Source organism: Culex pipiens, chromosome 2 (assembly GCF_016801865.2).
Source record: "Culex pipiens pallens isolate TS chromosome 2, TS_CPP_V2, whole genome shotgun sequence".
In the NCBI taxonomy this organism is placed as follows: domain Eukaryota; kingdom Metazoa; phylum Arthropoda; class Insecta; order Diptera; family Culicidae; genus Culex; species Culex pipiens.
Window position 1 is genome coordinate 57,903,640 of NC_068938.1, and position 23,680 is coordinate 57,927,319.

A 23,680-nucleotide genomic window follows, 5' to 3' on the forward strand; every position below is an offset into this window, starting at 1 on the left:
TAAAAATTATCAAAATTGGCAGATTTCGTAGAGATTTGCTCATATAAAGGATGTGCAGATGAACAATTCAAAGCATTTTAAAATGTGATAATCCGTAAATCGATCGAGAACCGATCGAAAAACGGCTTTGTTTACAACTGACGCTTAGGACCAGGGCTGTGGAGTCGGAGTCGGAGCCGGAGTCGGTGGAGTCGGGTCTTTTTGGGGACCTGGAGTCGGAGTCGGAGTCGGAGTCGTCAAAACTCTAATAGCTGGAGTCGGAGTCGGCTAAATTGTATGAGCTGGAGTCGGAGTCGGAGCCGGAGTCGTAAATTTCTGATAGACCCGGAGTCGGAGCTGGAGTCGGAGCTGGAGTCGGAGCTGGAGTCGGAGTTGGCAAAAAATTTAATATAATCTACGAACTTATTTATTGTTCGGGTTAATTCCCATTTTTTTATATTTTAAATTTATTTATTGAATTGTGTGCACTGAAATGACATTTTTTTGTTAAATTTGTACAGTGTACATCTTCTCAAATAAATTCTAAAAAGCTTTAAAAAATAGTAACTTTCAAAATTGTTTATTTCAAAACCAGGGTATCTTTGATAGTTACTGCACACCAATTTCTCATTACTGAATTCAGTAAAATTTACTGAAATCTGCGCTTATTTGCAGTAAATGAAAACTTACCGAAAAAAAAAACAATTGAAAATTAGTGTAGCTAGGCTATCAACTTAAAAAAAATGAAAGTAAATTTAAGTAGGGGAAATTCTCGTATGTTTGTCAGGATAAGCCAGGGGTGACCAAAGTATGGCCCGCGGGCCAAATGTGGCCCGCGATGTGATTTTTTGTGGCCCGCGGACTTATTTTGAATGATCATGTAAAATGGCCCGTTTGACACTTGAAAAGCAATTTTATACTTTTTCAAAATTAGAATTATTACATTTTTATGCTGACCTTTTTTTGTTTATAAAAATAAGATTGATATTTTAATCCCCATTTTACGACACAAATATTTTGTCCAATAATCTAATCTAATCTAATCTAATCGAACACAAGCGCAGCCAGTCCGAAGAAAGCATCCGGGAAGAACTTATGGTTAGATTACGCCTTGAGTTCTTTCTTGTCATTATTAATGATTACAGTACTTTCGAGAACCCTCGAAATGTATTACACTCACTAAAGCGGCCCGGCCTACTGCGTTGCATTAACCGCAAGAGACAGATTCTATGAACGGAACCCACATTTCATGGAATCATCAGGGGAAGAAGAAGAAGTGGGGACATACCGTACCAACCACTTCGAGTTATTTATAGAATATGGTGTGTGGTGTGTGTAGGGGAATCGTTGGGAGAGGGATTGTTGTATTATTTAGTAAATGACCTTGTGACATTATTTCACCACTACGGATTAATTCACTCAAGGGGTGTCAACCCCTCGGTGGCCGAGTGGCTAGAGCATCTGATTACCAATCCAAAGGTGTGAGTTCGAATCCCACCTGATTCCATGCGTTTTTTGTTCATATTCAAAGTTCAATTATAGTCCAATAATTTCAAGGAATCGAACCCGGAACCTTCCGCTTATGAGGCGGGAGCCGTAGCCATTAAGCCACGGGCCGGTCCTCGACACAAATATTTTGTCCAATAATCATAATAATTAAAACAATTTCACACGTTTCAATTTGAGTAAACTAGTTAATATTGTCCAAACTTTCATCAAACATTTTTAGAAATATTTATAACAGGTTCGAATTAGACTTTGGTAGAAATCTGTGCTAATTGCAAAATAAGTATTTATTTCATTATTGACACCTAAACTCCCAAGCTCGAGAAAAAGGGGGAATTTGTATGGAAATTCCCCCTTTTTCTCGAGCTAGGAAGTTTAAAAGTTAATGAGAAGTCATAATGACCCTTTTCATGAAATGACCATCAAATTTACTTTGCACTTAGAAACCTTCCCTCGGGATTCAAACTCATGACAGGTGGATAACTAATCTAATTGATTACCATTTGATTCAGGCAGACAAAATGTTGAAATCGGACGATCAAGGCTGATGAAAATATTTTACAAAGCTTTTAATAATTGGATCGAAAAACTAGGAGCAAAAAAATGTTTTTTTCAAAAACTTCAAAATATCAAGGAAGTTTACGTGCAACTTGCTACTGAAATCCATTAAAAATGCATTCCTCTGAATTCAGAATCATTTTGATCATGGTCGGATGGTTGAATTTTGGTTTGTTTTCGATGAATACGTGTTATTCGCCAAAGTGTGTTTTTTTCGTCGAGAATAAAATCAACATTTCTGATAAAAAAGTGACATTTTGTCTTTTATATTGTTATTTTTTATTAATGAAAGTGTTTTAAAAATAACGGAAATTTCAGACAACTTCGACCTATTTTTTTAAATGGCCTTTTATGTAAATATGGCCCGCAAGCTCATTTGAGCTTCAAATTTGGCCCGGCCTTCAAAAACTTTGAGCACCCCTGGGATAAGCACTCGCTCCTAACTCCATCCAATTTGCTGATTTTCACTATTTAAACAACTAATTTTACATAACTTTGGATAGAAACTTGCTTGCTCACTTTTTATTGAGCTATTTATCACTCGATTCCAGTTGAAAACGCTTTTAATAAGCTTTAATTGAATGTCAAAGTTCTGTGGATGTTCGCTGGAATAAGATGCTGTTAAATAAAATGGTCCAATTTTTCAAACAATAAAATTCAAATTTAGTCAGAAAATTGTTGTGCTGAAAATGCGTTTTTTTTTAAATATTTAAAATACAGATTAGGTGTCGGAGTCGGAGTCGGCTAGAGTTGGTAGGCTGGAGTCGGAGCCGGAGTCAACAATTTGTGGAAAGCCGGAGCCGGAGTCGGAGTCGGAGTCGGCTTAACTCAGAAAGCCGGAGTCGGAGTCGCTTGAAATATGACCCGACTCCGCAGCCCTGCTTAGGACTTTTTGAAAACTAATCCGAACAAACTGTTCAGCTTGAAGATCACTGCCATGATCCCTTTTGTTCCCTTTTGACCGGTGATCTTGACCTCTCCTTCTATCCTGCAGCGACCCAACTCTTCCAGCGCGCTACACCCGCGTTTGACAGTTCCACGAAACAACGCGCGATCGCAGGCAGGAACGCGAACTCGGTGCCCCACGAAGTTTTCTATTAATTTTGTGAAAAATTGATACCCAAAACTTGCCCAAAAGCCGTACTGCAAAGGCCGAACGGGAGTGGTGCACGTTCCGCGCGCGCGTTTTTTAACCCAGTTTGATCGTGTTTTGCATGCCCAAATTCGATCACAGACCAGTTGTGAAAAGTGAGTGATTTCTTCGTTCTTGGGTCGTGCCTGCGGTTCCTGGAGATCCCCGCTGAGCGTGCTGAACGAGGAGGATCATTTCTGGACGTGAGAGGTAAGGTTGGCTAGATCAGTTGGGCACTGATCTAGACGGGGATCGTTTGTGGTACTGGATTGATCTGAACGGTGTTTCACTAATACCAAGTTGTCGAGGGGGGTGTTTGGCGGTATTGGTGATATTGACATGGTACGGGGGTTTGTTTTCGTGGTTGACCGAGGGTATTGACCTGTCCGTCGGAGGTCGATGACCCCACGGGATCACCGGTGTTGATTTGTGTTGGTGGCTGAGATTGACCGCGGAAAAGTGGGTTTGTCTCGGTCTGAAGGTGCCGCACTGTGGACTTGCAAACAGTATGTCGACGGTAGTGATTGGTGTAACACCGTAGTGATTTTTGGAAGCCTGTTCTTGACCAGACTTGAATAAGTTGGTTTAAAAAGGAGAAAGAAGAAGCAAAAGAAGAAATTCTGGACGATTTAGTGGATGAAGAAGATTGATCAGCGATCTACGGAGAAGATACTAAAGTGGATTAACTGAAGTTACGAGGAAAGTTACAGGTAATAGTGAACTTTAAAAACTTTTGAACATGATTACCGTTGATATCGCATGGAACAATTTCCATGCAACCGGACAAGTTTCAGTATTGGTTCAGTTAATAACACAATAGAAGTGCTTATTTCATCACGTGGTATTCGGAAAAGTGATTCCAACTGATTGTTGTAGGTTCTTATACGAAACATGTTCTTTTTACGACTGTTTCGCAGCTCAGGTCGAGATTCTGGCTAGCATTACTTGAGTTAAACTAAATATATATATTCTTTTTTTTATTTGACTAATTTGGAAACACTGTTAAATTACAATGCTATACAATTCAGTAAGCACCTCTAAATCAGTTACCTCTAAAATCATTTTTCAAGGTTTCAAGTAACCGCACTATTTTTTTAAATTAAAAAAAAAACAAGTCTATTCAATAATGAATGTTTATAAATGGGTATCCAATCATGCAGCAGTTTCTATATGATCTCAATGTTATGAGCATCATAGAAACCGATAAGAATCCATTACAAAATGCACACGATTCCACTTTCCGAAAGCGGCAACCACCACGAACACACTACGGATCCTCGGTTTAACACCAATAATTACAGATGTTATCACTACGATTACGTGTCGGCTTGTTTAGTGCCCGGCCAGTGGCTATTCCACCGAGAGTCGAACCACGTAATGAATATCAACCGACTGGGCCTGGCCAGGCCACCGGGATGACCGGGTTAACAACAAATTTTCCAGATTTTCCACCCGGTCACGGGAACAATCGACGACCTCAACAGCCAGGCAATCGAATCCAATTCCGAACGGTTTTCCATTTGAAATCATCCGCTAAATACGGTTCCACGTGTCTCTACTCTGCATGTGTACGGGTGAATGTGCACCACCCACCACTATTGATGGCTAACCGTGTGGCCAACTCCCAACTGGGGGTGATGTTTTGTGGGACGCAACGGTTCGGAAAAGCCTAAAAGTTGGACCATGTCGCGCGAACCCGGCGTGGAGGGGAACTCCTGCCCCCCCCCCCCCCCCCCCCGATGAGGGCCATTTGTTCGCGCACGTGGTGGCGCCCAGTCAAACGAAATGACAACGCGGTGAGAGCGAGTCATAAATTTCTGAACTGAGAGCCCCACGCCAATCCGATTGCGGCTGGATGGATGATTTGCGAAATTTGGGGTGATCAATTTCAATTCTGTCTGTAGAAAACTTTTTGCCTTTGTTTAAAAGTGCCTTTAAAAATCATAAGGGCGACTCTCTCGGATTTTTGTCATTCGATTTTTTTTGTTTTAATCCTGCTGAAACTTTTATGATGCTTAATGAAAACATAGATTTTATGACTGTTTAGAAAATTTCCCGGGATCCCGGGAATTCCCGAGATTTGAAAAATATTTTTCTCGTTTCCCGAGAAATTCAAAACCCGGGAAAATTGGACGCCCTACAGCTGTCCATACAAAAATGATGAATGAAAATTCAAAAATCTGTATCTTTTGAATGATTTTTGATTGATTCCGTGTCTTGGGCAAAGTTAAAAAAAATTTGATTTTTAATTTAATTTTTTGTCCCTAAAACTTGATTTGCAAAAAATTAATGGCGAAGACTGGATGTGGATAGTGAAAGACCAGAACTACGTCACAAGGGGGAAATAGTTTATTAATTATACAATTCTAAAGGATTGTATAATTACTAGATCTATTGACCTCTGTCAGTCTCCAGCTGTCTGCCGCGCCCTTTTGGGCCCCCAACAGGGTGCGAGCCCTGTTTTTCAGCTTTGTCAGACTTTTTTCGGAGTTATTGGAGGTTATTGTTGTTCGCGTCCAACCATCCCCTTTTAGCCCTTCATACGACAGTAATTTGAAGATGCTCCCTTTAAGTCTGAGCCACTGTAATTCTGGGCAACCGCTACATAAGTCATCCTTGTGGCCCTGTTGGTTAACACATCAAATCAAATCAAAACTTGATTTGCAAAAAATCTCTATTTTTATCTTTTTTTTTATATGTTTTAGGGGACATCAAATGCCAACTTTTCAGAAATTTTGAGAATGTGCAAAAAATCTTTGACCGAGTCATGAGTTTTTGAATCAATGCTGATTTAAAAAAAAATCGAAATATCAGTCGTAAAAATTTTTCAACTTCATTTTTCGATGTAAAATCAAATTTGCAAAAAGTACTTCAGTAACATTTTGTTAAAGTGCACCGTTTTCAAGCTATAGCCATTTTTAGATAGCTTTTTTGAAAATAATCGCAGGGGTTTATTTTTTTTAAATTATTGCCCATGTTTGCACACCTTTGAAAAACATATTTTTGAAAGGCTGAGAACATTTTCTATATTTTGATTTTTTTTTATCTTTGTTGATACGACTCTTAGTTGCTGAAATATTTCCATGCAAAGGTTTAAAAACAAGAAAATTTATGTTTCTATGTCTCACTCAAACAACCCACCTTTTCTTAAGGTCGATATCTCAGCAACTTATGGTCCGATTTACAATGTTAAAATTTGAAACATTCGTGAAATTTTCTAATCTTATGGAAAACAAAGTTTTTAAAATTTTAAATCAAGACTAACATTAAAAAAATAGTGATTGACCATAATCAATTTGTTTATCGGTTGAAATTTTAAAATCTTAGGCAGCCGGCTGTAGATAGATATCTATCTAGAGATTTAAATATATCAACCGCGATACTCCAAAAAATCTTCGTCGGCGTGCCTTCCGATCAATCATTAAAACGATTGATATCAAAAGACCTAAAACACATTCGTTGGCGTGCCTTCCGATCATCGATGATATGAAAAGGACTTAATCCAGCAATACGACTTGTCTAAAAAAATCTGACCGTTTCTTGAAAAACTATATAAAAAGAACAAATAAAAAATAATCATCGGCCAAACAAAAAACGATGAAAAAAAAAGACGATGAAAAAACAGACTGCGCGTCCCCACATGCACCGCACTAATGCTCATTTCACAAAAGTTTAATTTTTTAAATTGAAAATCGATTGAATAGTTTCCCAGATATGAGGACTTTCATTTGAAACTGACAAAAACTCATTATTCATCGAATTTAAAATTAAAGAGATTTATTCAAGCAATCAAATTTCGTTAAAATCAAATTTGTTGGAAGTTTGCTCAGCTTTTCAGTAATGTTTTTTACATAGGAGCAATTCTCTACCAAAACCGGAAATGGATTTTATTTGTATTTTTTGATTTGGCTCAAACTTTGTGGGGGCCTTCCCTATGACCAAATAAGCTATTTTGTGTCATTGGTTCACCCATACAAGTCTCCATACAATTTTGGCAGCTGTCTATACAAAAATGGTATGTAAATATTCAAACAGCTGTAACTTTTGACTGAATTTTCTGATCAATTTGGTGTCTTCGGCAAAGTTGTAGGTATTGTTGAGGACTTTTGAGAAAAAATAGGTACACGGAAAAAAATTGCAGATTTCTTAATCAACTTTTTTTTTACTAAAACTCAATTTCCCAAAATACGTATTTTTTGATTTTTACAGTATTTACATACCATTTTTGTATGGACAGCTGCCAAAATTGTATGGAGACTTGTATGGGTGAACCAATGACACAAAATAGCTTATTTGGTCATAGGAAAGGCCCCCACAAAGTTTGTGCCAAATCAAAAAATACAAAAAATAAAAATGGTCGAAATCGGCCGATTTTGTAGAGAGCTGCTCATAGGTGTTTTGCTTCCAACATTTTTAGTTTTTTTTATTCTTGCTAATAAATAAATTGACATTCTGATGTATTGAATGATAAATTCTTTATTCGGTAGAAATGTTGCAAATGAGAGATAGAAAAGCTATCAATTGATTATCTCTGCACCAAAAACATCCGAGAGTATAGCGGCCGTCACTACACTGAAATAAAAAAAAGTACCAAATTCCTAAATTCTAGGAATTTTGCCACTTTTCCTTATTTAGTAATCGGGTTTTTTGGATTACGTAATAAGGAAAGGAGGCATAATTCCTATAATTTAGGAATTTCGTACTTTTTTTAAATTTCAGTGTATAGTTTGTGAGATCTCTTCTTGTGTCTCGCGATTTCCAGCGATGTAATTTTTTCTTTATTTCTGCTTCCCTTTTCCTCGACTATGCGCTCTCACCGCTGAGTCTCTCAAACTCTCAAAAAACTGCAATGAGAGAACACGACGACGGCCCGTTAAAATGCGTTTGCGAAGTTGGTTTTGTGGCGGCTTTTTTTGTTGCGGTAGGATGATCGTGGAGGCGGAATTGAGTGAGAAAAGAAAAATGTTCAAAAAAGTCACCTAGAAATGGATTTAACTTGAAAACGGTGCACTTTATCAAAAATTCACTCTAGTACTTTTTGATTGCAAATTTGATTTTACATCGAAAAATGAAGTTGAAAAATTTTTGCGACCAATTTTTCGATTTTTTGAAAAAATCAGTATTGATTTGAAAATTCATAACTCGGTCAAAGATTTTTTGCACAACCTGGAAATTTCTGAAAAGTTGGCATTTTATGTCCTTTAAGACATATAAAAATAATCAAAATAGTGTTTTTTTTGCAAATCAAGTTTTAGTGACAAAAAGTTAAATAAAAAATCACCAATTTTTTTACCGTGTATCATTTTTTGTTAATGTAGTCCATATCCATGCCTACAACTTTGCCGAAGACACCAAATCGATCAAAAAATCCCTTCAAAAGATTTTCATACATCATTTTTGTATGGACAGCTGCCAAATTTGTATGGAAAATTATTTGGACAAACTAATGACGCAAAATGGCTTCTTTGGGCATACCGAATGCACCAAACAAGTTTCAGTCGAATTAAAAAATACAAACATTAAAATTCTAAAAAAAGACCAATTTCGAAGAGAATTGCTCAGTATGAATATTTAGGCGGGATAATTGTAGTTGCTGAGAGCTGATATTTCGATATTTTAACAATCCTGTTCGATAAGAAAAACCACCAAAGCAGTAGCACCAAAAACAAAAGTGTATCAAAAACACTAAAGTACTTATAACTTTCAATAGGGTTGTCAGATTTTCAAGCTTTTGGACTCTTAGGAGAGATCTCTCTACCCATCCAACGATAGGACCAGTGTTCCCAAGAGCCTAAGCCATCGGCTAGGCTAGGTTCATTTTTCTGGTTCAGGTTCACACCACACGTCGGCAAGCATCGTCGGCTCAGGCTCACTTAGTGCCGTGAGCCATGGTTCATTTGGTTCAAACCAGGCGAGGCTAGCCAAAATGAACCATTGGCTTGAACCTGATCAAAGAGTGTTAGGCTAAACGGCAAGCTTTGTTACACCGTAGTATTTTCAAACCGTTACATTCGTTACACCGTAACATTCATTACACCGCAACATTCATTACACCGTAACGTTGTTACACCGTAACGTTGTTACACCGTAACGTTGTTACACTGTAACGGTGTAACGAATGTCACGGTGTAATGAATGTAACGGTGTAACGAATGTAACGGTGTAACGAATGTTGTGGTGTAACAATGTTACGGTGTAATCGTACAACGGTGTAACAATGTTACGGTGTAACAATGTTACGGTGTAACGAATGATGCGGTGTAACAATTTTAAGGTGTAACGAATGTTATGGTGTAATGAATGTTACATTGTAACATTGCTACACCATAATATTTGTTACACAGTGCATTATTCCTATGGTTTTCATTAGCCTGGTTAGCCTGGCTTAAGCCGTGGTTCATGGTTCACTGAACCAGGATTGAACCACAAAGGGAGGCTTAAGCCGAACCGAGTTTATAGGTGAACCTAGCCTAACCGGTTCATTTGGGAACACTGACACCCTAGTTAATATTATTAACTAGGGTCTTGTGGGACTCCAAGACGGATGGAATGAGACCAAAACGGTCCAAATCGGTACAGCCAGTCTAGATATAATCGTTTGCATATTACATATTCGGTGCACGGACTTACATACATACACACGCACAGACATTTGTTCAGAACTTGATTCTGAGTCGAGAGGTATACGTGAAGGTGGGTCTACGAGGTCGAATAAAGAAGTTAATTTTTCGAGTGATTTTATAGCCTTTCCTCATTGAGCTGAGGAAGGCAAAAAGTGCATAGATTATGGCGATAAAGGCAAAAATATAGAATAAGATAATTAAATTCTTGACCATTTTCTGGAATGCTTTCATGTTCAACAAATAAATAAAATTAAAATTCAATAGACTTTAAACATCAAATTTTGAAAGTTGTCATCCCCACACCAATCTGCACGCATTTGTTTGTTCAGCTGTTTTGTTCTCAAAAGGGAACCGTCGGCAGCCATCCAGCTACCCTTTATTATCGTTGTCACTTCTGCCAGCACAGTCGACAGTCAGGGCTGAGGCCTGGACCGCCCCCAAAAACTCGCGACCACGCAAACCCAAATGTTTCAATTATTCCGGCTGACTGCTGGCGTGATGGCCACACTGACTCCCACCCGGGAACCAGCATTAGCCGATGACAACTGGCACCGGCATCTCGGGGACCTCGGGGACGATTATTAATTATTCGTAAATAAGCGAATAAATCGTGGAAATTTGATTTCAAAACAGATACAATTTGCTCGGTTATTAGTCGCCGACGAGCGTTGCGTCCAAACGCTAATCTACTAAAGTGAGGGAGGTTGGGATTAGCACACAAACAACACTCACACATGTACACACTCACAAAAGTGCACGCGCTGGGATGTTTTCCCGGGGAAAATGTTTGTTTGGCGCGAATAAACAACTTTTTATCTGATTTGAGGGCTCTTCTGGTGTGGCCATTCTGGGTGGAAATTCAAGTGTTGATCAGCGGCCTGAATGAATGCATGCCAATGAATGGTGATTTATTTGTTATCTGATAATCGAAACCTCCCGCGCTGCTGTTTTGATTGGTGATGCATTTTTGTCCGTGACAACATTTTGGATGCTTGTTTGCTCTCTTGTACTATTGTTGTTGATGGGATTCCTTTCGAGATACGTTGTTGGGCGTTGCAAATGTGATTCGACCCTGTGCTATGTTCGGAAATTTAGTTTAATTTGGTTGCACTTGGTTGCCAAGGTCCTGAGTTATGATCAAAAATGTAAACAATAAACGTGTATGCAGTTGTGACAAAACGGCATCGACTAAAATTCCCTTTGGTGAGTTGTCGCATTCGCAGGGTGTATTAAGATAGCACAATCTTATCGTAACTAGAAGTAGAAGAAGGGGAATTAAATTTAGTTTTCAAATCTTCAAAACCTTGATCGTTCATTTGAGCATTTGGAACAACATATTTCATTTTAAATTTCGTGATTTTTGAAATTTTGCAGGGGGTTTTAAAAGTGTATAAATGTTTTTCAAAATTTTATAGCAGACAATTACAAAAAAATCTGATGTATTATTTTAAAATGTCTGCTTGTAACCATCACAAGTTATCGCGATTTAATGAAGGATTGCTTTAAAAATAATGATTACAAGTTTTTGCCACGAAAACTTTCCAAAAATCCTTGGTTCCAAAAAATCTAGGATCCGACGATAAATCGTTGCTAAAATTTTAATTTATATTGAAAAAGCTATTTATATTTTTTCATGTTCAATGGAATTGGACGAAGTTTACACCATGAGAGCAAAAAACATATCACTCAAATAATCTTGCAATTCACTGTAATTTGCTGAGATCAAAATAGCATCTAGCAAATTACTCACTTTTTCCATCAAAAAACATCCGATACATTTGTCTAGCATATCCGTCAACCAACCCCTGGTGATGAAACTGTTAGATATCCTGAATTGAAATATGTTCCACACATCTCATACCTTTTCCGCCTTCCCAACCCAATCTGTCATGCCGGACATTGATGCACCACCTCGACCACTAGTGAACAAATGTTATTTATGAGATACAATCAATTATGTCCCCATGCCGTAGCTGCCGTAGCAAGGTCGATCCTGGCCCCGCACACACACAAACAAAAAATCCAATTTATGTCGCCATCATCCTTTCACGCTGTTCTCATGTTTCGATTTTTAATTTCCGGATTATCCGTCGGTGTCCATCTCTCGTTGGCAGCACCACCCTTCATCGTGTGGATCGATCTCCAGGACAGGACAAATATCCATCCATCCCGGACGGCAAGCACCACCGCGTCAACGACGGTCACCGGAAGAGGACCATGATGGCGTCGTCGTTTCCGCCGTTCAACAAGCACATCTTCATCAATGGGGGACCGCCGAGCGAAACCACCGGCAGCGAGATCTCGTCGGTGGAGAGCGACTGGGGCGACCTGCGGCTGATCGCGGCCCAGCTCGGTGTGGCCAACCCGGACGACCTGCACGTCGAGCGGTTCAAGGTGGACCGCCAGAAGCTGGAGGATATGATTAAAGGTGAGGCGTTTTTTTTTGTCAGATTGAGTATTTAGTAGGGTGGCTTGAAGATTTATGGTAAAATTCCAAAATGGAATAATTCAATCAGAACAGGCATTTTCCGATTCCATTTAGGCCGCAAAATAACCCCCCAACATTTTGGGGGTTGTTTAGGGGCACAAATGGAACCGGAAAATGCTTGTTCTGAAAAATCGATCATGTCGAGCAACCCTCGCTTCAATACTCTTCTATACTCTTGAACAAGGTATCAAGAAAATTTTATCAAAACTCGATTATCCGAATCATCGATTATTCGACGATTCAATTACTCAAGTGCAATTATCCCAAGGTTTTCGACAAACTTCGAATAATCGAATCTTGGATTTTTTTTTCACTTTCAAATTAGAGTTCTGTAAATTTGAGCAGTTAAGATCATCTAGGCTTAGTGATTTTTCACGCTCGAAAATTGCAAATTTCACGGGGACCTCAATTTCAAAACACCGAATTTCACGCAAATTTCGCGGAACGTGAAAAAAGTTAAAATAACTCTGAAAATTTTATGTTTAAATCACGAAAACTACTTTCTATGCGTAATTATATATTATTCTTCGATAAACCTAAAAAATCCACACTAAATTTGAACGTGACAAAAAAATCCTCCATATTTTCAAAAAAGTTTCAACCTGTTTTATGAATGAGCTCTATATATTTTTTGAAACAAAATGTAGGGTATGCGTATTCTCATTTACAGAACTGCTTCACTGCTAAAAAGTTTTCGCGCATTTGCTTCTGTTTTATCGTTTTATTAAATTTCATATCAAAGCAAGATTTAACCATCTTGTCCAGCCAAAAAGAGTAAAATAATTTGAATTTTCTGCGACATTTACTGGCGTTCTACACATAATTTTCCCATGTTCAAAAAAGGGCAACTGAGAAAAACGCGATTGAAATTTTTCCTTTCGATTTCTGTGTTTCTACGCATAATTGTCCCGTGGTCCCTATTCGCCCTGTTTGTCCCTAATCACCCCGGTTAACATTTTATCACCCTTATTTGTAATCCTCTTACAGCTAAACAGGTAAACAAGATGAAATGCTTCTTAAAACTCATGATTTCGTGATAGAAAATACTTGGTGGACACTTATGCGTAGAAGTTCAACGATCGGACAGACAGACTTGGTGTTGTTTACAATGATTTTCTGAACAAAGTATTGATTTTATGTGTTTTTCTGAAAATATACGTAAAATTAAAATTAAAAATGATAAAAAGTCAGAATCGTCCAAAAATGACATGGGACAATTATGCGTAGAACGGAAGTTTAGCACATAAAAAATATGTTCAAAAGGCAAAAATAATGTAATCTGTAGCAAATGCAACATTATTATTGTAAATGAGAACAGAAAACATAAAAAGTAGTATTTTTTAACTTTCACGGAAATCATCCACCCAAATAAGCAAATATCGTTAGGACTCAGAAAGAATCTGAACTGTTTTAAACAGTTTTAAAGAAATACTCTTCATTTTTAATTATTTTTTTGCTTCAAATAAAATAGCAGTAAAATTTTTATTGCATCGAACGAAGATATTACTAAATTTAGTTAGTTTCTTTAAAAAACTGAACAATTCTTCAAATGGTACATATCATGCTTTCCAATTGAAAACTTATAAAATTTACTTAAACAGTCTTTATGGATGATATATTTATTATGTTGTTATTTAAAAAAAAATGATTTGAGAAAATTGATAAATTTCACGAATTTCTCGCCGTCAACGAAATCGTCAAAAATCACAAAACCAGGGTATTCATTTGCTTAATCCTACAGTAATTCATAAGATTATTTTCATTCCTATTTGAGTCTGATAAATTATTTTAAGAAATATCGTTACAAATCCCCACAAACATAAAATTTCACGGGATTTCACGGAAAAAGCCAAATTTCGCGGATTTCACGCTGTCCGCGAAATCGTGAAATTTCACTTACCCTAATCATGACTGCCAGCTTATTTTTCTAAAATTTGAAAGCACTTTGGGGCAATATTTGAGCTCAACAAGCTAAAAAAAAAGTTGTTCCAATATCCGAATTAAATCTTTTCCGTAGACTAAAGATAATCGAATCTCAACTGCATTTGTAAATTCAATACAGTGAAACATCTTTTTACGCGATGCGTTACGTTTTTCTAATTTGTCGAAAGGAATGACGCAACATTTTTGCAACGTTTTAAAAGCAATTTGTAAGTTTTGTTTAAATCTACAAAACGCTTTTTGAAGCTTGCAAAATTATTGTATGGATTAAGAGAAATCTACGAAACTCTAAAAAGAGGATTCTCTGTACTTAACATTAACAAAACTCAAAAACAATTTGTACGGATGAGTAAAGTGTTATAATTTAAATCGTGCACGTGTATTTCAACCTTTTTTTTTCATTAATTGAAGTAAAATTATATTGTTAAAACGATGATTTTAGAACATCAATTTGAATCAACTAAAAAAATACAAAAGAAAAAAAATTTACTGTGTTTTCAAAATTATTGAGCAAAATGCGTCCTGAGATCACTAATCTCATAGCATAAATATTTATTTAAAGGCTTATACGGAGCTTGGAAAAAACGCAAAACGAAAAAAAAGAAAAAGCAAAAAAACAATTGATATTTATTCAAAAATAATTTAAAACACAGAAATTAAGAACCAATAAAGTAATAAATTATAAATAAAACAAATATTTCAAAATTGACAAATTTAAAAAAAATACTCAGAGATTTAGAAATTTAACAGAGCAAATAAAAGTACAAAGAAATTTTTTGAAATCAATAAATTACAAATTCAAAAGTTATAATTTAAATATAAAAAAAGAAAATAATTCAAACATTTAATGTCATCTAAAACAATTTTCTTTAAAAAACTAGAGTTTTAAGATTCTTAATTTCACAAATCGATGCCCCTGTGCTCTCTTGCACTAAGCTTGCTGGTTTTCCTATCTAGTTAGGGGGCACAGAGGTATCAAAATTTTATAGTTAAGAAAATCTAAAATTTAAATTTGCATAATTAAATGATTTTAAAATTATAAAAAAATATAATTTCAAAACTGAAAATGTTTAAAATTAAGTGACTTGCAAACAGTCTGTACTGCACTGCCCGTAGTCTTCATCAAAATTTACAATAATGTTAAGATTTTTCATTCTTTAATAAATTTGAGTTTCTTTCCTTAAATATAACTTTTTTTTCAATTTAAATTTTCATTTTCAATTCAAATTAATAACAGGAATTTAAGAATTCCATTGTAAATTTGCAATAGGACGAAACCTTGGATGTAAACAAGCAGCTTATACCACTGTTGCTCAATGTGAACTATCACTGGAGCGAGTGGAATAGACTGCTTGGTAACAGCCAAGATTTCGCCTTTATGAAATGTCACTACGGAAAGCAAAATTTGTGCTTTATTTTTTCCATTTTTTAATTTTAGTTTATTCTTTTTTTTTTTCTTTGGCGATTTTCGCAAAAAAAAACATATTTTTCTAAAATCATTTCTCCGAAAAGGCAGAACCAAATTTTGCCAACCACGTTGTAAAGGAAAGGTGATTTTAATGAAAAAAAAAAATCGTAAAACACACAAAGATCATTAAAACTTTATTTCCTGATTTGAAGGTCTCGGACCAAAGAGTCAACTGGTATCCGATATATCGTTACATTAATGCGCACTTTAACTTAGATTTATTTAGTGATATCCTTTTACTTATTTTTTTTTTTTGATCTTAATCTCTGAAACCTGTTATGGGCTTTTTAGTCCCGCCAAGACCTTTAAATCAGTGATTAAAACTTTCATGACCTTATGTGTTTCACAATATTATTAGGTTTTTTAAATGTCTTTGTATTTTTCATTAACATTGAAGCTCCCAAGGCTAAAAAAGTTAGAACGGTAACTTCAACTAGCTGGTTAGCGAGCAAAAAAAAATTGCCCAAAGTTCCGCGGAGGCAGTATTTCAAAAAAAAAGTTGAAACGATGTTTTCAGATATTACAGATTTGATCAAATCCAGTTCTAAAATGTGTTTGGATTATATAGACTTCCTAACAAGTTACTGGAAAAAAATAGTCCCGATTAGTTGAAGTTACCGTTCCAACTTTGTGCGTTGGGCGTTCCATTGTTAGAAGACCAACTTATTACCTTTATTCTACAACGTGGCGAGCTAAAATTGAGATATAATTTTTAAAAAGTGTGTTTTTTGCGAAAATCGTAAGAAAAACTAAATATTTTGAACCACCCTAATCACAAAACAAAATATCTAATAATTTTGGCCAAGGACCTCCAATGTCAAATTTGAACCAAATTGATCAAGATCCTGCCGGTTTGGCGTGGAATCGATCAAAGTAGCTGAAATCATCCAACACAATTTTTCAATAAACATCAACAAGTATATAAAAACATGTCTCTTCTTTTCCCAGTTGAAACGTATTCAGAAGGAATGAATAGCGCTGAGGAATTCTTCACGAATGTAAGTGATCTCCACTCAACTGAATCAAGCTGAATCCCAAATTTTCTCGAACCTATCCCAAACCGGCCACTCTCGTTCTCCCAGATCATGAAGGAAACCACGACGTACGTGAGCTGGCCGTGCCGGCTGAAGATCGGCGCCAAAAGCAAGAAAGACCCCCACATCAGGATCGTGGGCCGGCTGCCAGACGTGCTGAAGGCGAAGGACCGGGTGATGGCCCGGTTGGACTCGCGCGGCAGCCGGGTGATCATGAAGATGGACGTGTCGTACACGGACCACTCGTTCATCATCGGCCGCGGTGGCAACAACATCAAGCGCATCATGGAGGACACCGCTACCCACATCCACTTCCCGGACTCGAACCGGTCCAACCCGACGGAGAAGAGCAACCAGGTGTCCCTATGTGGGAGCTTGGAGGGCGTCGAGCGGGCTCGAGCCCTGGTGCGGATCTCCACGCCGCTGTTGATCTCGTTCGAGCTGCCGATACTGGCCCCCGGGAAGACACCCCCGGACAATGACACCCCGTACGTCAAGGAGGTGGAGAAGGAGTTCAACGTGCAGGTCATCTTCTCGACCCGGCCCAAGCTGCACTCGTCGCTGGTGCTGGTCAAGGGCTCCGAAAAGGAGGAACTCAAGGTGAAGGAGGCAACGCGTCGGTTGATGGACTTTATGTGCGAAAATATGGCGGTGAGTGCGACGAATTAAAGCTTTTGTACCAAGAAAAAAATAACTTTTTTTTCGCTTTTTCCAGAACCAAATCCCAGTCCAGATGCAGCTGGAAGTGTCGACCCAACACCACCCGATCGTGCTCGGCCGGGCGTCGAGCAACTTGCGTGAAATTATGAGCCGCACTGGAACACAGGTTAGTTCTGTTAAGCTGATTCTAGCTAGCATTCTCGCTGATCCACTCCAAATGGGCGGCGATTCTCGTGAAGATCGAGTACTTTCTTTCTGTGCACTCAGTTTGGTTGGGAGCCAGCCCTATCAGGAAGCTTACGCGATTGGTATCCATCCAAAAGAGTTGATCGGTTGAGGATGTACAAGTGGTGAGTGAGTTTGGATCCCTCGTACAAAGTTGAGAGTCCTGAATGCGATGCGGGTGTGTCCGCTGACAGTCCGAGTTGTACATGGGATGAACCAGGGTGAATTCGAAGCTTGTTGGACCAGTCGGGCGTGCCGCGTTCATAACGATCGGCGTGTGGGTTTGGTTTGTCCACAGACAGGCGGGGTAGATGGTTGGGCTCCAGCTGATGGGATCAATCATTCTGATCAGGGCGATGTCGTTGGTGTTGTCGGTGGAGTTGAAGCTAGGGTGACGAAGGACGGCGTCGATGGGGAACTGTGTTAGATTGTTTATGGGTTGAATTACGTCGGGTATTGTATTTCCAAGGCAGCTCGCCGTAGTGAGGACCATGAACTTGTTGATGATCGTTCCGGCACATTGATACGTGATCGTTTGTTGTTCAATCCATCCAATGTGTACCAGCGATCCAAGAGATGTTTTGCGAGGGATACTTTGTACGGATGAAGGACAGTTGAAAATGCCGGGATGTATCAAGCTGTTGTTCATTCTGCCAACCGCTTCCACTGGACAACAGATTACGGAACTTGTCGTACAGAACGTAACGAGTCCTCGAGCAATGTGCTCTTTCCATGGGACTGAGCAGCGCTCCATCTTTACACAAACACCTTGTTGGTGATCGTCAACGTTGCAACTGTTTCCCTCGCGTAGATCTCGATCAACAAAGTGTACTACATTGCTGGAATCCACCTGTCCCGGCAGCAGTACGGACCTCATCCAGTCCACGTGGCTTGCCAGTTTCGTGGCAATCAAATGCTCTCCAAAGCCGCAGTCTCGACCGAGCAGGCTCAGTGCCATGGTATGGTGGTATATGTTGTTTCCTTTGCCCAGCCACTCGTCCAGGACACTTCCGATTAGCAGGTCGCACGATCGCGGAACTTGAAAGACGTCGTTCCCCAAGCAGAGGTGTTCCCTCGCTAGCCCATGTGGAAGTCGTGGCCGGTAGCGATCGGAAACGATGCAGTCGCTTTCGTTGAACATTTTGGGGATGATAACGTGGGTTGATTCTCTTGAGTCTAAAATTCATAGATAATTTAGGATTTTCTTGTAAACATGAACAGTTATTTACCAATTGAAGGTGATCCACCAAATAAGAACCGGTTGATATCAAGTCGTCCATTTCCGTACGCCTTCAAGTCGAACTCAATTCTCGACTTGTGATAGATACACGAAGGTTGGAAATCCAACGGCAACTCCAGCAGATCGTACAGTTTGAGGATCGCTATGTTGTTATAACCGGAGTCGCGGACGAAGTCGGGGTGAACGTGAATTTTCGAAATACGCATCGTCTTGTTGCCGAGATAGGTTATGAACGTTGGTTGAACCCTGCAAATGAACCTCCTTTAACATCGAACTCTTCACGTCGAAGACCTCTAACATACCCTCTAGAACTCGTGCAATCCGCTACCGTAAGCACGGTGTCTTCGTCGACGATCACTCCGTAGCAGTTATCCCTCCCAATCTTGACCATTTGTTGGGGAGCAGAACCCGCGTAGATCCGAGTTTTGGTAGAATCTACCGAGGTGAAGCTTTCCGTTTGTTCTATGATCACTTGTTCGTCAAAGTCACGATATGCGGCAAACCGTAACGCACACAGCGTTTCGTTGTAGCTTTCTGTAACGACTTTTTCATGTAGATTTGATCAGGATGAGTTGATTGTAGGACATACCGTGAATCCCAACAGCACCCTGCTCGCGCATGGTCGTCACGATCCAATCATGGTACTCCGATATCCTCGTATAAACTCCAGGATTAGACACCCCACAGGTAGATCCGAACGATATTACGCCAACCAAAAACGGCGTCATTCGTGAGTTGTGCAGCAGCTTGACCTGCAGCGGTCCTCCGGAATCACCCTCACAGGTGTCCATCTGTTCGTCTACGGCACACAGATGTTGGCTCTGAAGTCCCTGGTGAAGCTTCTTGCTGACCGGGTAGAACAAGCTGCACCGATCGGTATCCATCGGTTTCAACAAGACTTTCAGCAGATTTGGCGTGTGTTCTTCAGCAAATCCAGTACTTCCCCAGCCCGTAGCGATCAGCTCCCGAAACCTTATCTCTTCGTCGGTCCACAAACACGCCGGTACAACCGTCTCGTCCAGCGTTACGTTCCGGTCCAACTTCAACAGCGCAATATCGTGATAGCTTGCGGAAAATCTGTGCTTCGGATGTCGTACGATCGCCGTAATCGCAAACTGTTGTGCGTAGCGATCGTCATCCGCGCTGTACAGGTTCAAATCCCCCAGTCGAACCACGTCGGGAGCTCGACTCCGAGCATCAAGCACACAGTGCGCAGCAGTCAGCACAAAGTTGTCCCAGATGAGTGATCCGCCGCACTGCCACTGGATGGTTTCACCGTCGTCCGGGTCGGTCCAACCGATCGCGGCCATGTGCGCAAACTCCCGGAACCGGGTTGGAAGACCGAAGGCCGGTTTCACCGCCGATGGGCTGCCCAGCTTAAAGTAACGAAGGTGACAGTCTGAAAGCGGACTGACTGTAATTTTGAAGATCGTCGTGAAGTAGTTACTTACCATCCAGCGTTGTGCGTTCGTTGGGGAACATAATTTGCTCAGGTTCTTGACCAGAAGCTGCCCAGAACCAGCACAGAAGAGCAGCTAGAAACGATCGCATCTTGGAGTTACTTCTGCTGATTATCACGTCGGCGAGAGATCACGCTGAAAGTGCAACTGAGCTGCGAATGTAATTTATTGATAACGGAGGCGATGATTCAGATTCAGATTAGTCGTGAAGGTTTTGAGTTATGAAAACAAATTTGTTTGAAAATCACTGGGGTGTTCCGATTTTTATTACCAAAATTTCAAATTTTCAATTTCTAAAACAAATATTTTCCAATCCACTCCAAGTGCGAGGAAATCCTCGTCAGAACAGAATACCTCCACTGAACACACTCTCCCGCATGCGGCGTCAATCCGACCAGGAAGGGCACCCCTTCCGGATCGAGCCAAACCGCCTGATCGGTAGTACTGACGCAGGTCGTATTCCGGCCGGGATCCCTCACACAGAGCTGAGAGCTCGGCATTCGGTAGGGGTGCGTCCGCTGGCAGTCCGAGTTGTACATGGGATGTACGGTGAAGAGCTTGAGTGCGTCAGATCGGTCCAGAAACAGCATCTTCATGACGATGGGCGTGTGGGTCGAGTTGGTCCAAAGACAGGCCGGAAACAGCACCGAACTCCAGCTGAGCGAATCCCTTAGTTGGATCAGCGCGATGTCGTTGTTCTTGGTGGTGGCGTTGTACGCGGGATGTTTCAAAGTTGCTTCGACTCGGTACAGGTACGGTGTGTGGTGGTGGGAAACTACTTGGGGAGGATCATCTCCAAGGCAGCTTGCCGTGGTAAGAATCAATTCTTCGTTAAGTATTGATCCGGAACAGAGGAAGTGGTTGGCTCGATTCCGAGTCCAACCGATCTGGACCTGAAACGGGAAAGTGTGCTTTAAAATGTGCTGTTTAAGCCTGGTTGTATCTTACAAACGAGCCAGTTATTGTTAAGCGAGGAAGATTACGAACAAAATTTGGACAAGCAAGAATATCCGGATGAATTTTACTGAGTTTTTCAGCTTTGTCAACAGGACAGCAAACTACGGAACTGTCTGTACAAAAAATACCAAGCCTTCTCCAAGAAACTGAACATTGCTCAATAGGGACGCATCGTCCACGATCTTCACATGAATCTCCTTCCCGTAGATCAGGATCAATGTATCGAAGGACACTTGCGACCTCTCCGTATTCCGGAAGCAGCACCGATTTCATCCACTCGACGTGACTCGCAAGCCGAGTTCCGATAAGGTGTTCCCCAAAGCCACAATCCCTTCCGAGCAGGCTCAACGCCATGGTATGGTGGTATTTGTTGTTCTTTTTGAAGAGTGTACTGTCAAATATGCTGCCGGCCAGCTGATTGCACGATCCGGGCACCTGAAATACGTCGTTTCCAACGCAAAAGTGTTCGCTGGCTAGGCCGTGGGGAAGTCGTTGGTCGAACTGCTTGGAAAGAATGCAACTGCTTGCATTCTGCACCGGAGATTGGATCAAATGGTTGGATTCGGTTGGATCTGGAGTCGAAAGTTCTAGTTAGTTTGGACGCCTTAAACCTTAAACGTTGAGCAACCTAGTTTAGATGATCCAAATTTATTGATATCACGTCGACCTCTTCCGTAGGCGTTTACTGAACCTTGGAGGTCAGGTTCGTGCCAGATGCACGAAGGTTGAAAGTCTAGAGGTAAATCAAGCAGTTGACTCATCTTCAGAATGGCAATGTTGTTATAACCCGATCCCCGGACGTGGTCCGGATGCACGTGAATACTCGAAATGGCCATCAGTTGAGTTTCCAGATATGCGATGTACGATGGAGGCTGTCTGAAATTGACTTTATGAATCTTCTTTGTGTCATTTTTTAAAAATCTTATAGGATACTTTTCAAATTCCGCACAATCAGCAACTGTCAGCACTGTATCTTCGTCAACGATCACTCCGTAGCAATCCCTATCTTTCCTGAACCATCGAATTTGTACCATTTGTTCTGGAATTGGCGCTTCGAGGATTCTCATCTTCGTACCATCAATCTCAGTCTCAGTGTCCTTCTGGCGGACGACTACCGCCTCATCGAACTCTCGATATTCCGCGAATCGCAATGCACACAACGTTGCGTTGTAGTTTTCTGAAACAGATTCGTGTAACAAATTCAAATAAGTTGTACAGCCTTCCCATACCTTCAAGCCCCACAGCCCCCTGACTTCGCATCGTCATCACTATCCAGTCGTGGTAGAACGAAACCCTGGTGTAAACCCCCGGATGAGACGCCCCACAGGTGATCCCGAAGGACGTTACACCAACCAGAAAGGGGGACATCCGCGAGTTGTGGAGTAACTTGACCTGTAGTGGTCCTCCAGAATCACCCTCACAAGTGTCCATCTTCTCATCGACGGCGCAGATGTGTTGTTCCTGGAGACCACTGCGTAGCTTTCGGTCCCCTGATGTGTACACCTCACTGCACTGTTTGTTGTTGATTGGTTTGAGTGTTACCTTGAGCAAGTTTGGAGTACGCTTCATAGCTGAAAGGATCATTCAATCATCAATGTCTGTTTCATTTCAAGGTTAAGATCTTACCGAATCCGGTGTTTCCCCACCCGGTCGCTGTTAACGTAGGAAATCTAACCTCTTCGTCAGCCCACAGACACGCCGGTGACACCGTAAGAGTAAATCTGTACTCAAAAAACTTCCCATCAAATCTCTCCCTCTAATCGACCCCACGCCCTCACCTCACATTCCGATCCAGCTTCAGCAGTGCAATATCGTGATACCTTGCAGCGAACCTGTGCTCCGGATGTCGGACAATCGCCACGATCCCAAACTGCTGCGCGTGCGCGTCGTCCACCGCGGTAAACAAATCCAAATCCCCAAGTCGGACCACATCGGGAGCACGATTTCGCGAATCCACCGCGAAATGGGCCGCCGTCAGGACAAAGTTGTCCCAAATCAGTGATCCACCGCACTGCCACTCGATGCTTTCGTTCGCCAGGTCGGTCCAACCGATCGCAGCCATGTGGGCAAACTCCCGGAAGCGAGCAGCCGTGCCGTGGGGTGGTCCAACTTCACCGCTCTCCAGTTTGAAGTAGCGCAGGTGGCAATCTGATTAAAAGAGTTTTCATTTATGCCGAAGATCTTTCAAAATAACAGAGTTCACCTACCGTCCAAGGTGGTCCGTTCGTTGGGGAACATTATCGGTTCTTTGTCCTCGAGCAAGGCGGAACAGATTCCTAAGAAAAGTAGCAGGAATAAGTACATGATTGATTGCTACGTGTCGATTGGAAACTAATAGCGCGATTGCAAGTTTATGCGTTGAATCATTCTATCGCAAGTTTGTAAATATTTACGTCGGAGGCGATTATT

At 40.5% G+C, this 23,680-nt stretch overlaps 3 protein-coding genes across 4 annotated transcripts in view; 1 reads left to right on the plus strand and 2 right to left on the minus strand.

Annotated features, from left to right (window-relative positions):
* Positions 1 to 3,060: 3,060 nt before the first annotated feature.
* LOC120430151 (protein bicaudal C-like) overlaps positions 3,061 to 23,680 on the plus strand; it is a 27,762-nt gene continuing 7,142 nt past the window's right edge. The window contains exons 1-5 of one of the 2 annotated variants that reach the window (XM_052708330.1): positions 3,061 to 3,385; positions 11,913 to 12,226; positions 16,644 to 16,693; positions 16,778 to 17,380; positions 17,445 to 17,555. In XM_052708330.1, coding sequence (XP_052564290.1) covers positions 12,016 to 12,226; positions 16,644 to 16,693; positions 16,778 to 17,380; positions 17,445 to 17,555 — 975 coding nt within the window. In that variant the 5' untranslated portion in view covers positions 3,061 to 3,385; positions 11,913 to 12,015. Of the gene's footprint in view, positions 3,386 to 3,606; positions 3,886 to 11,912; positions 12,227 to 16,643; positions 16,694 to 16,777; positions 17,381 to 17,444; positions 17,556 to 23,680 lie in introns of those variants that run through there. The other variant, XM_052708331.1, reaches the window with a different exon arrangement.
* Positions 17,402 to 20,466, minus strand: LOC120431308 (uncharacterized). Its single transcript, XM_039596441.2, has 5 exons — positions 20,306 to 20,466; positions 19,444 to 20,253; positions 19,157 to 19,388; positions 18,844 to 19,100; positions 17,402 to 18,790 (listed from the first exon to the last, which is right to left on the minus strand). The coding sequence occupies exons 1-5, from the start codon at positions 20,403 to 20,405 to the stop codon at positions 17,577 to 17,579; spliced, it is 2,613 nt and encodes an 870-aa protein (XP_039452375.1). The 5' UTR covers positions 20,406 to 20,466; the 3' UTR covers positions 17,402 to 17,576.
* LOC120431309 (transmembrane protease serine 9-like) lies at positions 20,554 to 23,599 on the minus strand. The gene is made up of 8 exons (XM_039596442.2): positions 23,479 to 23,599; positions 23,050 to 23,419; positions 22,898 to 22,992; positions 22,501 to 22,842; positions 22,205 to 22,448; positions 21,900 to 22,147; positions 21,263 to 21,843; positions 20,554 to 21,207 (listed from the first exon to the last, which is right to left on the minus strand). Exons 1-8 carry the CDS (start codon positions 23,573 to 23,575, stop codon positions 20,608 to 20,610), a joined length of 2,577 nt encoding a protein of 858 aa, XP_039452376.1. The 5' UTR covers positions 23,576 to 23,599; the 3' UTR covers positions 20,554 to 20,607.